Source organism: Sarcophilus harrisii, chromosome 3 (genome assembly GCF_902635505.1).
Source record: "Sarcophilus harrisii chromosome 3, mSarHar1.11, whole genome shotgun sequence".
Lineage (NCBI taxonomy): Eukaryota > Metazoa > Chordata > Mammalia > Dasyuromorphia > Dasyuridae > Sarcophilus > Sarcophilus harrisii.
In genome coordinates, this window is record NC_045428.1 from 550,472,611 (window position 1) to 550,487,715 (window position 15,105).

At 36.0% G+C, this 15,105-nt stretch overlaps 1 protein-coding gene across 1 annotated transcript; it reads left to right on the forward strand.

Moving 5' to 3' along the window:
• The first annotated feature begins 13,767 nt into the window (after positions 1 to 13,767).
• LOC100915852 (olfactory receptor 2A12-like) lies at positions 13,768 to 14,712 on the forward strand. Its single transcript, XM_003765482.2, has one exon. It carries the CDS (start codon positions 13,768 to 13,770, stop codon positions 14,710 to 14,712), a length of 945 nt encoding a protein of 314 aa, XP_003765530.2.
• The last annotated feature ends 393 nt before the right edge of the window (positions 14,713 to 15,105 follow it).

The window sequence follows — 15,105 nt, forward strand, 5'->3', positions numbered from 1 at the left end:
CTAAAAAAAAAAGAATTATTCACAGAATAATTCAAGAGTATACTCTCAAATCACACAGATTAAGATTCAGTTTATAAAAAATTTACACACAATTATCTCAAAACCCCTTTGGAAATTGCACAAAGTAAAGTCCAGTTCAGCACAAAACTCAAGACAAACATGGACTTGGCATGAAGCTGGGGAAGCTGTCCAGGCTGGGAGCTCTGGTTGTGACCAGAATAAGGAGAGAGGGATTGAGGGGATCTCAAACTATTTTAAAGAAAACATGATTGTAGTCATTATTATACACACAGAAGCAGCAGTAATGCCTTAGCACAACTTTTCAAAGAGTTTTCTTTCTATTAACTCATTTATCTCTTAGTGATCTTACTGGTTCCTATAGGTTCAATTATCACTACACAAATGGCTGCCAGATTTTATTAATACAGCCCTCCTATATCCCCTGAGCTCCAATACTACATCACTAAATTCTCACTAGACATTTCAAACTATCTGTCCCTTGGGCATATAGAATTCAAGATATACAAAACAGAACTCATTCTTTCCTTTTAAACTGCTCCTCTTCCAAACTTTCTAATTTCTATAAATGTCATAATCAATCAACCAGTAAGCATTTATTAAATGTGTCAAACTATATGCCAGGCATTGTTTAAGCATTGAATACTACTATCCTTCCAGTTAACCAGGTTCATGACCTTGGGATCAAACCCAGTTCCTCACTGTCCCTCATCCCAAATAGCCAATCAGGCTTCAAGTCTCATCAATTTGACAGACCTGTGGCCTCTATTGTTCTTCTTGTTTGTCCTTCATTCTCAAAGAAATCATGACATCAGGGAGGTGACACCATGGCATGCAAGTGAGTTAGATTTAAGTGAAAGAGCACTGGGTAAAGTCACCTGCCTCACTTTCCCTCCAAAGCCACCCAGATGGCTATAGATCTGGACAACTAGAGATAGCTCTGTTTATAAATAACCACTTTGCCCTCCTCTCCACACACATAACCAACCCCATACTCAGTTCAGATCCTTATTACCTCTAAATTTGATGATTGAAATAGCCTCCTAATTGGTCTCCTTGCCTCAATACTCTCGCCTCTCCAATCCTACAGCACACAGACCTAACTACATCATTCCCTTGCATAATCACTCTAGCTGCTCCATATAATCTCTAGAATCAAACAAATTTGTGTTTAGCATTTAGAGCTCCCATATGCCTTTCCCACCATTGCTTTATTATTATAATTATTACAATTACTCCCTAAACTGGTCTTTAATCTGTTCCTCACATCTTAATATTTCATATTCTTAATATTCAATTTTCTATATCCAGATTTTTTAACAGACTTCCCCCCCCCCCCCGAGATCCAGGGATCCAATCCATTCTATATTCTTATCTCTTATAATACCTAGTTTCCTTCAAGCTCAACTCATATGCTACTCTCCTACATAAGGATGTCTCTAATTCTATAAATTGCTAATGTCTCTTTTCCAAAATTACTTTGTATTTATGTTGTCTATATTTTGTAGATAATTTCATGCAAGTAGAAAAGGGAGAGGAGAGCTGACAAATATTTAACAACAGGATCTACAGAAATAAAGAAAAAAGGTACAACATATTTTTAATTTAATCTGCATTATTAACATTTTTCATCACTTGTATAAGTTAGACCATCATAGAAATCAGCCCTTAATTTACATTGTTTGCTGATTTCTGAGATATAAATAGTCATACTGAAAAGTTAACAAACAACTCCCTCAGGCTTAGAAATTGATGTTTAGCACATCCCTGCCTATATGGACTTAACAGTTTTTTCAACAATGAGGATGGGTAGATGCCTTAAGAATTAAAGGTTGTTGATGAACCAAGAAACCCTTGAGGTTGTTTTAAACAAAAAACAGTGTGCCAAGAAATACACACATATAAAAACATTGTATAGGGAGCTAGATTTGGAATCGGGAAGATCTGAGTTCAAAAGCAGCCTCAGACATTGTGATACGGGGCAGATCTTTTAATCTCGTCTTACTTGTGTTTCTTCATGGTGGGGGTGGGAGGCAGAGGGAAAGGAATAATAATAGTATCTACTTCTCAGGGTTATTGTGACGATCAAATGAAGTAATACTTATAAAGACCTTTGCAATTTTAAAGCACTATGTAAATGCTAATTATTATTTTTGTTATGATTATATAGATACATGGATATATCTATATGTACATACATTTCCCTATTCTATTACAAATATTTGTAAAATCCCAAATAATATAGCATATGCATATATAAAAAGTATACAGGAAATTCACTGATATGATACTTAGCTGGAAATCTCTCTACTTTTAGTAAGAACTAGTAAAATTTGATTATAACTAATAGAATATTAGAGGTTTGTTTTTCTCATGGTTTATACTAGTTTTATATAACAGAAAAGTAAAACAGAGATCTCTTTAGGTTTTGTTTTTTCTTTACTCTCATTAGGAGGTATTAGAGGAAAAGAAGAAAAGGTGGATTAAAAATAATTAAAGGAAAGATTCCTTTAATAAAGAGTCAAACAAGTACAAACCTTCTTAATTTTACTCTGTTGTGGTTTTTGTGGGCTTGGGCAGGGAGGGTGGTTGCAATAGTGTGGTGGGGATTTGATGGGGCACATGAGAAGCAGGGCAGCTTTTTCTTACATTACTCAGCAATACTGGGGTCATGGATAGAATGAAAAGTAATACTTAACCAAATTAAAATTATTGAGAGTGAAGAAGCAACACTTTTATTGATTTATAAAAAGTTTTAATAATTCATACACATATTTGTACTTTCTAATAAATAATATCCCTTTTTAAATTCTTACTGATAAGAATGTGATCCTTAGAATTCCAGATAAGGTCAATCCCTTATCTATTGTGAGGAATAAACCAAAGAACCTATTTCCTTGGGTGCTTGTTTATAGTTCCCCCTATTACTTTTCATCTTAGCAGATTCAGCCAAAATTTCTATCTTGTCAAGGACATGTTGGATCCTGCCATTCACTATGCTAGTTATCTCTCCTAATAGTGTACCATCCACAAAATTGATAAAGATTTCATATATCTCTTTATCTGACTTAAAAATAGTAAATAATACAGAGACAAACCTTTGATCACTACATGGAAAACCTATTCCAAGGAAACATGGAATAAATAATTACTCTTTGAACTAATTGTAAGGGAAGTACCAAAAGGAAAAACAAAATTTCTAGTATTGATGGATTCATAGGAGAAGCCTATCAAACTTTTATAGAAGTTAGTACCAATGCTACACAAATTATTCTCAAAATTTGAAAAATAAAGTTCTACATCAGACCCCTCATATGAAATAATTATAGTCTTAATACATAAAGCAGAAAATGATAAAGGGAAGAAAACTATAGTTCAGTATCATTAATGAATATTGATTCAGAAAAATTTAATAAAATCCTGTAAGATCATAACAATATGTCCAAGAAGTTATGACCATACTGAGATGGTTCAACATTAGAAAAATAATCAACATATTAATCACATTCTTAAAAGATTCAACACCACACCACAACAGATATAGAAAAAAACCTTTGGTAAAGTACAAAACATACTTAATACTAAAGCCCCTACAAAATATATGCATAGAAGATCTTTTCTAATACCATTAAAAGTATCTATCTAAAACCAAATACAAGTATTGTATGCACTGAGAATATATAAGAAGATTTACCAATAAATATGGAGTAAATCCAGAGCTCTGCTTTGACTCAGCCAATAGCACCACTAAAGAGATTTTTAAAAGAGGAATCTATTTAAGAGAATGTAAAGCAATAAAAATGGTAGACAATAAAGGTTGTTTGAAGAAAGATTTCAATTTCATATAACTATATAATTTAATCTTTAAAAATTGGTGTACCAAAAGTAAATCATAAATAATCTCATCAAAGTAAATGGTAACAATGAAACAATATATCAAAATTTTTGTTATGCATCCAAAATAATCCTTAGGGATTTTTTTTCCTCTAACCATTTTTATTACCAGAGAAAATTAATAGATTAAATTAATAGATCAATGACCTGAGCATGCATGCAATAAATCAAAAAATCCTAACAAGAAAAAAATAGAGATTCTGAAAATCAAAAATAAGATCAACAAAATTGAAAAAATAGTTGAATAATTAATAAATTATTTCATTTTGAAAACTAATAAAATACATAAACCTTGAGCTTGTCTAATTTTTCTTTTACAAAGAAAGAAGGAAACTAAACTACTAGTATCAAAAATGAAAAAAAATTACATTCAAAATAATTACAGAATGCATAAAATATTTGGAAGTCCATCTATTAAGAAAATATATACATAATATCTTTTTATATATATCTTATGAAGACATAATATCTTTATAACGTATGTAATATGGATCTTTAATATACAAAGGTTAGAATATAGATATATATTATAACAAAACATTCTTTAAAGAAATAAAGATTGGAAAAATATTAATTGCTTAGAATTAGGCCATGCCAATATATTAAATGTAGCAATTCTACCTAAATCAATTTACTCAGTGTCATGCCAACCAAACTACCAAAGGATTATTTCATAAAGCTAGAAAAATTACAAAATTCATCTGGAGAAACAAATGGTAAAGAAGGAAATAATGTCAGGAACAAGAGGTGGGAATGAGAGAAATTGGAAGTAATAAAAGGACAATCAGAAACTAGGTATAGACCTAGTAACATATATAACATGTAATATTATATATCATGATAAGCTTCAAATTGATACGTGACCTAGACATTAAGGGTGACATCATAAACATATTAGAGAAGCATGGAAAGAAATACCTTTCACAACTATGTATAAGAGAAGGAGGAGGGAAAGGGAAAGGGAACAGTATTTATTAAGTGCCAGGCACTATGGAAGCACTTTTATAAATATTATTTTGTAGGGGCAAACTTCTTGAAAAAAGAAGAGAGAGAATCAAAGAAGATAAAGTGAACAGTTTTCATAACTTAAAATTAAAGTACTTTTGTACAAACATAATCAATAAAGTTAAAATTATGTGAAAAAAAGTAATGAAGAAAAAAATCTTCACAGAAAACTTAATATAGGTTTCCAAGATATATTATCAGTTGTAATAACAAAAACCATTCTCCACTATGTAAATGGTCAAAAGATAAGAAAAGGATATTCTCAAAAGAAAAATACTGCTATCAACAGCCTTCTTGAAAAAATGCTCCAGATCAAGGGCAGTGGCCCATACCTATAATCCCTGCTTTTGAGGGAAGTTCAAGAGGGTAGATCACATGAATTCAAAATGTCTGAGCTGCTATTGGGGTAAACCCAATAAGGTATTCAAACTAAGCCTGGTAACATGATCAGTCTGTGGGAGTCAAGAGCTGCCTAAGAAAGGGCAAACCAGATGATCAAAAATTCATGCTGATCAGCATTGTGATTGGTTCCATAACTGGTTTAGGCAAGCCTGGACAAAATGAAGAGACTTAGTCCCATTCCACCGCAAAAAGTTCTAAATCACTAATAAGAAGTATAAAGTAAAACAACTATAAGATTCTACTTTTGAGATTATCAAAGATGACCTATCCCTCCAAAAAAAAGAAAAATTATTATTATTAGAACTGTTGTTGGAAGACAAACACATTCATACATCATTGGTGGAAATCTAATTCCAACCATTCTAGAAAATAATTTGAAACTATATACTTTCAAATCACAAATGTGCATAGACTTTAAGGCAGCAATAAAACTATTAGCTTGTTAACTCCAAAGAGATCAAATAAAAAGTGGAAAGACCCATGTGTACAAAAACATTCATGCCAATATTTTTTCTTTTAGCAAGAATTGGAAACTAATTTGAGGAATGACTGAACAAATTATAGTATATAATGAATGGAATGTTGTACCATGAGAAATGACAAAATGGGATGGATTCAGAGAAACTTTAGAAGTTTTGTCTGAATTAATGCAGAGTGAAGTGAGAACAACAATGGAAACAACTTATACAATAAGAATTGTAAAGAAAAGCAACTTTGAAATACTTAAGAATTGTGATCATTGTGAGGCCCAACCAAGATTGCAAAGGACTAGGTAAATTATGTTATCCACCCTCTCATAGAAAGGTAATAGACTCAAACTATTGAATAAAAAAAGCATTTTTGGTCTCAGGCAATGTATGAATTTGGTTCACATGACTATACTTATTTGTTGCAAAGGAAGGTTGTTTTTAAATTTAGGGGAATTCAAGAAAAAAAGAGCTAGCAATAGAATTGATTAAAATAGAGATAAGAGTTATTAAAACATTTGAAAACATAGAAAAGAAAACAGAAAGATGTTCAAATGGAAACATACAATTAGCTTTGAAATCAAAGTGTTGGATTTACTATATACTTTCTTTTTTAAAAGGAAGAAGGAAAGAAGTGAGGGTCCTTGCCTAGGCCACCCATTACATTGCACTCCTGACTTTCTTTTGATGAGTTTTCTCCACCCATAACTACCCAATAGCTTATGACAATTATATTCTTTCTTAATTTAATTTATTTATTTAATATTTTCCCCCAGTTACATTCAAAACAAAAAAAATTTACATTTGTTTTTAAACTTTTTGAGTTCTAGATTTTCTCCCATATCTTCTTCATCCACAATTAAGAAACCACATATGAAGTTTTGCAAAACATTTACATAAAAGTCATGTTGTGAAAGAAAACACAGCTCTCCCACCCTAATGAAAATAAAAACTCTCAAGAAAAAAATAAGTTCAAAAGAGAGATAGAAAGAGAGAGCATGCTTCAATCTGTATTTAGACACAATCAAAAGAGAGAATGCTTCAATTTGTATTTAGACACAATCAGTTCCTTCTCTGGCTATGGATAGGATTTTTCATGCTAAGTCCTTCAGAGTAGTCATGGATGATTGTATTATGGAGAATGGCAAAATCATTACAGCTGGTCATCCCAGAACATTACTTCGTATATAGTAGATTTCATTTTGCTTGAGTTCATGGAGGTCTTTCCAAATTTTTTTCTGAGAACATACTGCTTATCATTTCCCAGACAATTATATTCTAAAACCAAATTTCTACACCAAGAGAAAGTCCAGAGTCACTAACTCTCCATTACTAATCTGCCCCATTTCCACTCCTTACTGCCAAGGAATGACGACAAGTTACCTGAATACATTTTTCAATGATTAACATACTGTCTCATACCTTGCCATCATTGACAAGTGTTCTACTTCCATGTTCATGAATTCTGAATTCTCCTTTTTTTTTTTAACTCATAACCTCTTGTCATTCCACCCCTCTCTTGTTTTTCTCCAAACTCCCCAAACTTTTTCCCATCACCTCCAATTCTTCCACTTTTTGGTTCTTTCCCAGGTCATCACCACTGTCCTGACCTTCACTGACTCTTCTCAACTGGTAACTCCTTTACCTCCTCTGTGGAGGTAAACTAAAAAGGGAGTTAGTCTCTTGAAATTGGACATTTAGATTGGGCAAGGCTGTTAGCCCAGACTCTGGGAGCAGATGACTGGCCAAGATGACCTTAAGACTCCTCTCATACTGAATCACTTGGAGCCCTTTGATGACTTGGCTTCCTTCTTCTTCATACTGTTAAGCTTATCATTGTTCTTCCTAAAATATGCTACTTAAACCTTGATACAAGCTTTATAATTCACATTTTTATAGTGCTTTCCATTTGACAAAAAACTTTTTCTCACAACCATACTATGAGGAAAGGAGGACAAAATTTATAATCTCCATTTTGCAGATGAGGAAACTAAAGCCTAAAGACTTGCCAAGGGTCATATATTGTTCTAGTACATATCAGAATGAAGTTCCTGAAAAAAGCTTCAAGTCCAGTGTCTTTTTGTGTGACTTTAGGGGGTTGAGAGAAGGAGGTTGAGAGAGGCACAGAGAAATTCATTAAGTCACTTATTAACTATAGGCGATATTGTTGAGGTTCAGCCAGATGGGCACCAGCTACAGCCTAGAGAGCTGCTAAAAATCCCCAAGTGAGTGGGTAATGAGCAAAGAATGGCAGACACACCCTTCCATCAGCCCTGGAACAGCAGTCAGAGCTCTTGGGGGTTTCCTGCTAATCCAGCTTCCCAAATGGGACATGACTCAAACTCATTAGGTACCTCATAAAATCCTCTTCCTACTGGAACCCATTTACTCTCAAGAAAGTCTCTTCCCTGACATTCATGGTGAGACACAGAGGCCAGGAACAGCTTTTTTTCTGGGGTCTTCAAAGCATTTGCCTCTCTTATTTTGATTCACTCTCAATAATCCTGTAAAAAGAGCAGGGTAGCAATTATTATCACCATTGTCTAGAATGAAGAGAAGGAAACAAACCCAGAGAACAAAGTAGACCTGCCCAGCATCACCCAATGGATTAGCCTCAAACCCAGCATTTAATTTAATCCAGGACTCCCACTCTAGTGTTTGTGTGCAGTACTAATGGCCAGAGAGGAAGTGAGTCTGAAGCTACCTTCTCCCCATCATATGTGCTAAACCCTGAATGAGCTGAAAGCCGCCCAGCCAGAAAAGGGATGGGCTAGATGGCCTTGGAAGCACTTTGTAGCTCTGAGCTTCTCTGATTCTATAATCTGTGAAGGAGCAGTGTGGCAGCCCAGGAAGGAGAACTAGACTGAAAGAACTGGCTTCTAGACCTGGTTTCCTCAGCTCTCCCTATGTGCTCCTCTGCAAATCACTTGATTCCCTGGGTCTCAGCTTTCTCATCTATTAGATGGGGCTAAAAAATAAATGAAAAATACAACATGAATAATATGTAAATATGTTTAATATGATTGTTCATGTATAGTCTAAATCAAATTGTTTGCTGTCTTGGGGAGTCTTACTCCCCAAGGAAGGAAGGAAGAGAGAAAGGGAGAAAAATTGCAACTCAAAATTTTACAGAAATTAATGTTGAAAACTATCTTTACATATAATTGGAAAAAAATGAAAGACATAGAGTGCTAAAAATGAGCAGAATTTTTTTTATTAGGCCTTTAGAGGCTACTAGTGGTCCTGATAGCACTGTTTAGACACAGTCCAGCAAGAGCAGACCTTCTTCCCATACCAACTACCTTGCACAAGGGGAATAGGCGTCTGCCCTCTTCCCCTCTGGCCTTAGAAACTTAGAAATGAAACCAAAGATACTAGCTACTTGCCTTCTGATATCTAAACCTTCTTTCTGTGACTGCTTGTTGCCAAATCACAGATAACTAACCAAACCTTGGATTTTAGGGGCTAAGAAATCCCCTTCCTTAGCCCTGCCCATTCTCCTGTTGGGAACTGAGGCTGATGGCTTGTCATTTCTCTCTCCTGGTGCTACTCCAGACAGAGGTACTCCTGGAGTGAATAAAGATTAAGAAGTAATAATATATAGATTATATATATATATATATAGATAGATAGATTAATTGAAACAATAAATGAAAGAGAGAGAGAGAGAGAGAGAGAGAGAGAGAGACATGGATAAATAATGATATGTAGATGACAACGATGAATAAATAGATAATAAGAAATTAATGATGGAGGGAGATGAGGGTAAAAAGAGGGTTGAGTGGGGGGAGGGAGGAGAAAGGGAGAGACAAAGGTAGAAACACAGAGAAAGAGATAGACACAGACACAAAAAGAGAGATAAGAAAATGTTACCGGGTTGATACAGGATGAAATGGTCGCACGGCTCTCCTTGATTATCAGAGACCAAGAAGCAGGGAACTGGAACTGCTGAAAGGAAGGAAGGAAGCAGAGAATGTGATCAGGAGAATTCCTCTTGGACTGTTAGTGGAGACTAAGAGAAAGGAGAGAGCGAAATCCAGGCTATCCTGATCCTTTCCTCCTGCTCTCCACTGTTAGGGTTCAGGGTGCCAGGATTCTTATGACCAGGGTCACTGAGGCAGGAGGAGAGTGTGACTGAAGGCACTTCTCCTCCAGGTAATTCCTCTTCCCTTCCCCCAGACCCCTCTTTGCACCTCATATGTGAGAGATCTTAGCCCCTGAGATGGGTCCCATTCTCATGCCAGTAATCCAAAGCCCAAGACTCTATTAATATGTTCCTATATTACCTGGAAAGGAAGCTATTTTGGACATTGGCAGCTCAGCACAATTAGCTGTGGGGTCTTGAGAGTGAGGACAAAGGGCTGCCAGGAGTTTGGATACTAGTTTGTCAGAGAGTGTGGATACTAGAATCATAGTTCTGCCATTGGGAAAGAGATTTTAGAATCCATATAATCAACCCCTCATTTCACAGATGAAGAAACCAAGAGAAGTCAAGTGATTTTACCACCACCACCAAGGTCACACAGGCAAGTAACACAACTGGACTTTGAACCCAGGACTTGAATTTGATATTATGTAAAGGCACTTGGGGGCATGGACAGAAAATTGGGTATGTGGTTGTGAGCAAGAGCAAGAGTGGTTGGACTAGTTCATAGATATATCATGGACTATAAGTAGACAGCCTTTAAATACTGAGAGGGTATGTGTATGTTGGGAGGGAAGGGATAACTAATGTCAGCTTGATGACACAATCGATAAAGTATTGGTCTTGGAATAAGGGAGACCTGGGTCCAAATTAAGCCTCACTTATTAGTTCTATGACTCTGAGCAAGTCATTTAACTGCTTTCTGCCTCAGTTTCCTCAACTGTAAAATGGCATAATAGAGTCTATCTCTCATGATTATCATGAAGATCAAATAAAATGTTTGTACAACACAATGACTGGCAATATGAATATATAATATATGTCTTTTCCTTCAAACTCTGAGTTTGAGAGATTTAGTGGGGGAAAAGCCTCAGACATTGTACACAGCCAGAGAGAGGATAGAATTTTCTCCTGATCAGAATTAATATCCTTTTCTCACTTTTCTTTCTTCAATGCCTCAACCTTTTATGACCTTTCCTGAAGCCCTTTATAACCAGCTCTAGATTGGATATTGAGAGAGATGAAAGATAAGCCCTGCCCTCAGAGAGACTGAGAAGAGAAAAGCCCACCTAAAATAGCTAATACCACAAGGAAATAGGTAGGTAGGTAGGTAGGTAGGTTGGTCAGTAGATAGATATTACAGAAATAAACAGATGACAGATGGATACTTAAATGGATAGAGATAAATAGTAGATAGAATATAGAGAAAAACACCATAAAGATAAGCTGATAGCAATTCATAGATGATAAAAGGATAATCATACAGGTAAATAGTAGATTATAGAGATAAACAGATGATAGACTGGTATATGATAGCGATAAATAGTAGATGGTAGATAGATTTAAATCATAGATAGATCATAGAAGTAGGGAAACATTGATAGATTGACTGAGATAAATAGGTTATAGACATATTTAATAGTGAAAGATCACTATCTTTTAGAGATAGATAATGAGACAGTGAGACAAAGAGAGATAAAGAGACAGAAATAGAGGGAGAGAGAGTATGTATGAACTTTAATAAAGTTCTTAACATGTTCTATACACTGTGCTAAGACCTTGGAACACATATAAAAGCAATTATTCATCAGAATAGGGGGATCCAGAAGTGAAGTACTAGTTTTTCCGAGGATGGAAAAATAGTTGAAGAGAGACACTGTGGAAAGAAGTTGCTCAGGAACAACTAAAAAGTTGAGGCAAGCAGTCTCTCAGGTGGTCAGAAAGTGGAGGAGAGGGTAGTTCAGAAAGGCTTCATCGGAGAAGAGGTGAGAATGGAACTTTGATGACTAGAAGGATTTGGATAAGCAGAGAGAAAGGACCAATACATTCCAAACCAGGGGAATGAACTGGAACAAAAATTCAGAGATGAGAAGTCGTATGATTTGAATGGAGAGTAATGGGGATACTACCTATGGAAGAACAGTTGTGCTGTTAAATGAACCTAGAAGAGATGCATTACAGTCAATTTAAAAAGTTGGGTCTGGAGTCAAGAAAGAGGTCAAGTTTTGAAATATAGGCTAAGGATTTTTATATATAATATAGGATCTGTATGAGAGTGAAAATTTGAGCTGAAGGAATTAAGGAGACATTTGTATGGAACTTTAAAGTTTTAAAGCACTTTGCTCAACTCTGTGAAGTAGGTGTTATATTTCATCCCCATTTTACAAATGAGGAAACTCTCATTTGAGAGCCATCCTTCATATCATTTTAAGTAAGTAATTGTTGGATCAAAATGACATCTTTATGTTAGACTGTGACTGATCAGACCAATATGAGCTCAGAAAGCTCTGCCACAGGTCAGACACAAATAGTCCCTATGAACATTTGGGGTAGATTGTTTAACTTTGTGCATCTTGTGTTTCTTCTGAGCTAATTCAGTTCTGCTTTGCTTATAGAGAACAACACTTTCTCTGATGAGGGCATGCCATGCTGAGCAGCCCTGTGCCAGTGTCTCCCATGTCAATCAATTCCAAAGAGAGACTTTGAGAGTGTCCTTGTATAGCTTTTTCTGACCACGTTGTGAATGCTTGCCATGTATGAGTTCTCAGTAAGATAGTCTTTTTGGCAAGCGTACATTTGGCATTCAAACAATGTGGTTAGCCCAAAGGAGTTGTTCTCTCTGAAGTAGAATTTGAATGCTTAGCAGTTTAGTTCAAGAAAGGACCTCAGTGTTTGTTGTCTTATGCTGCCAGGTGATCTTCAGAATCTTCCTAAGACAATTCAATGGAAGTGATTCAGTTTCCTGACATGGTGCTTATAAACTGTCCAGGTTTCACAACAATGAGGTAAACAGTCAGCTGGTGACTGCATTTGTAAGAAATCCATCCTCTGTCTCTGCAGCCATAATCCTTATTCAGTAGATTTAAGTTGCACATATTGCACATAGAAATCTAGGAAGCCCATTGATAAAACATAGGACTGAGAGTCAAGAATACCTGAGTTTGAATCTTACCTCAGACAATTAGTAGAGGTGTAACATGAACAAGTTATTTAAACTCTCCCAGCTTTCTATTCACACTAATAGGTATTTTTTAAAACCGCTTATGTCCTAAGATTGTTATAAGGATCAGAATGAAATAATAATAAATGCAATGTGTTTGGCAAACTTTAAAGTACAAAATATTAGCTAGATACTAAATATTAGTGTGGAAGAAATATCCATTCAATTCAACTCTTGAATTTGATAGATGGAGATTTGTATTTTGTATACAAATAATTTGTATAAAGTCACAGTAAAGGTTAATGCCAGAATCCATGTCTCTTTATTCTTTATTGAGTGAAATTTTCATTATTCCATTCAGTCTTATCAAAGCACCAGGGCAAGCATCTTCTCCTCATGACAAAGCACAGCCACTGACAGTGATGATTTCTTAGTGACATTGGGGAACATTTATGTGGAGTAGATTCCCTGAAACTTCAAGGTCATACTGATATTCTAAGTTATTTCATCTGAATGTTAAATGTGAAGTCACCCCTTAATTTTACAAGCCTTCTCCAGTATTCTATAACTCCAGAAGTAGCCCTTAACTCTCCATAACCCTAGAACCTGAACCCGATTTTCCTTCCCTCCTCCCTAGCAGGAGAATCTGGTATCCTAGAAGGACTTTGAATGATAATTGTGCTCTAGTGAAAAGAGTATTGAGCTTGATGTCATGGAAACTGAGTTCAAATCCCAGGCCTGCCACTCCCTGTTTGATGTTGGGAAAATCATTTAATCTCTCTGGGTCTCAGTTTGCTGAGGGAGCTGGATAAAATAATCTTTTAAGATTTCGTCCAAGTCTCAATCTATGATCCTATGAAGTCTCAGTCATGTTTCTTCTTGACAGGTGAGTCATGATGCAGGAGTTCATCTGGGCAAACTACAGCTCTGTGTCTGAATTCATCCTTTTGGGCTTCTCTAATGATCCTCAGAACAGGCTGATTCTCTTCACCTTCTTCCTCCTTCTCTATCTCAGCATCCTATTGGGCAACGGGCTCATCATCACCCTGATCTACCAGGACCCTCGTCTTCACACACCCATGTACTTCTTCCTCAGTGTCCTCTCTGTGCTGGACATGAGCTATGTCACCACTACTGTTCCCCAGATGCTAGCACATCTGATTCACTCAAAGAAGACTATCTCCTACATTGGGTGTGTGGCTCAAATGTATATCTTCCTAGCATTTGGTATTACTGAAGGTGTCCTCTGTGCCATTATGGCTTATGACCGCTATGTCGCCATCTGCCATCCCCTCCATTACACTCTCATCATGAGCCGTCTCACCTGTGTCGTTATGGCTTCCACATGTTGGTCTATTGGTCTTCTTGGGGCTCTGATCTACACTGTCTTCGCCATGCACCTGCCTTACTGTGGTCCCAATGAAATCAATCATTTCTTCTGTGAGGTCCCTGCAGTTCTAAAGCTAGCCTGTGCAGACACATCTCTCAATGACCAGGTAAATTTTATCCTGGGTTTCATCTTGCTGCTGGTCCCATTGTTTTTGATCCTAGCCTCATATATCCGCATCTTTGCTGCGATTCTGAGGATGCGTTCCACTCAGGGAAGGCTTAAGTCCTTCTCTACCTGTGCCTCCCACCTCACTGTTGTCACAATATTCTACGGGCCAGCAATGGTCATGTACATGAGGTTTGGGTCCAAGTCTTCTCCTGAGCATGACAAAAAGCTAGCCCTATTCTATAATGTGGTCTCCGCCTTTCTCAACCCTATCATCTACAGCTTAAGAAACAAGGATGTGAAAGGAGCCTTTCTGAAAGTTATAATTAAGAAGGAATCCCTCTAATGACTTAAGAATGATTTATGGGATTCCAGAATTATCAAGGAGGTAGTTGGATTCGGCTATGGTCCCCTAGAATATCCTCTCTTCCTATGTTAACTATTGAATTCCTTCTCAGTCTTTGGAACCCACTCAAATGTCACCATCTCATCCATGAAACCATGATACACTGTTTGGCCTTCTTCATCAAACCTTGCAAAGTGCTTTTATAATTCTCTAATGCCTTTATCATATGTTTATGTTCTATGTGTTTTGGTATGTTATCTTCCTAATATATTGTAATCTCTTTGAGTTCTGAAATCATATCTTATCTAAACTTTTGAAAAGTATGAGCATTATTTTCAATTATTTGAAGGTTCACCACCGAAGAGTATTTGACTTGTTTTGTTAGCTACAGAG

What these genes read in the sequence shown, in the direction of transcription:
- LOC100915852 (XM_003765482.2), top strand. Translation starts at nt 13,768, where the DNA reads ATGCAGGAGTTCATCTGGGCAAACTACAGCTCTGTGTCTGAATTCATC.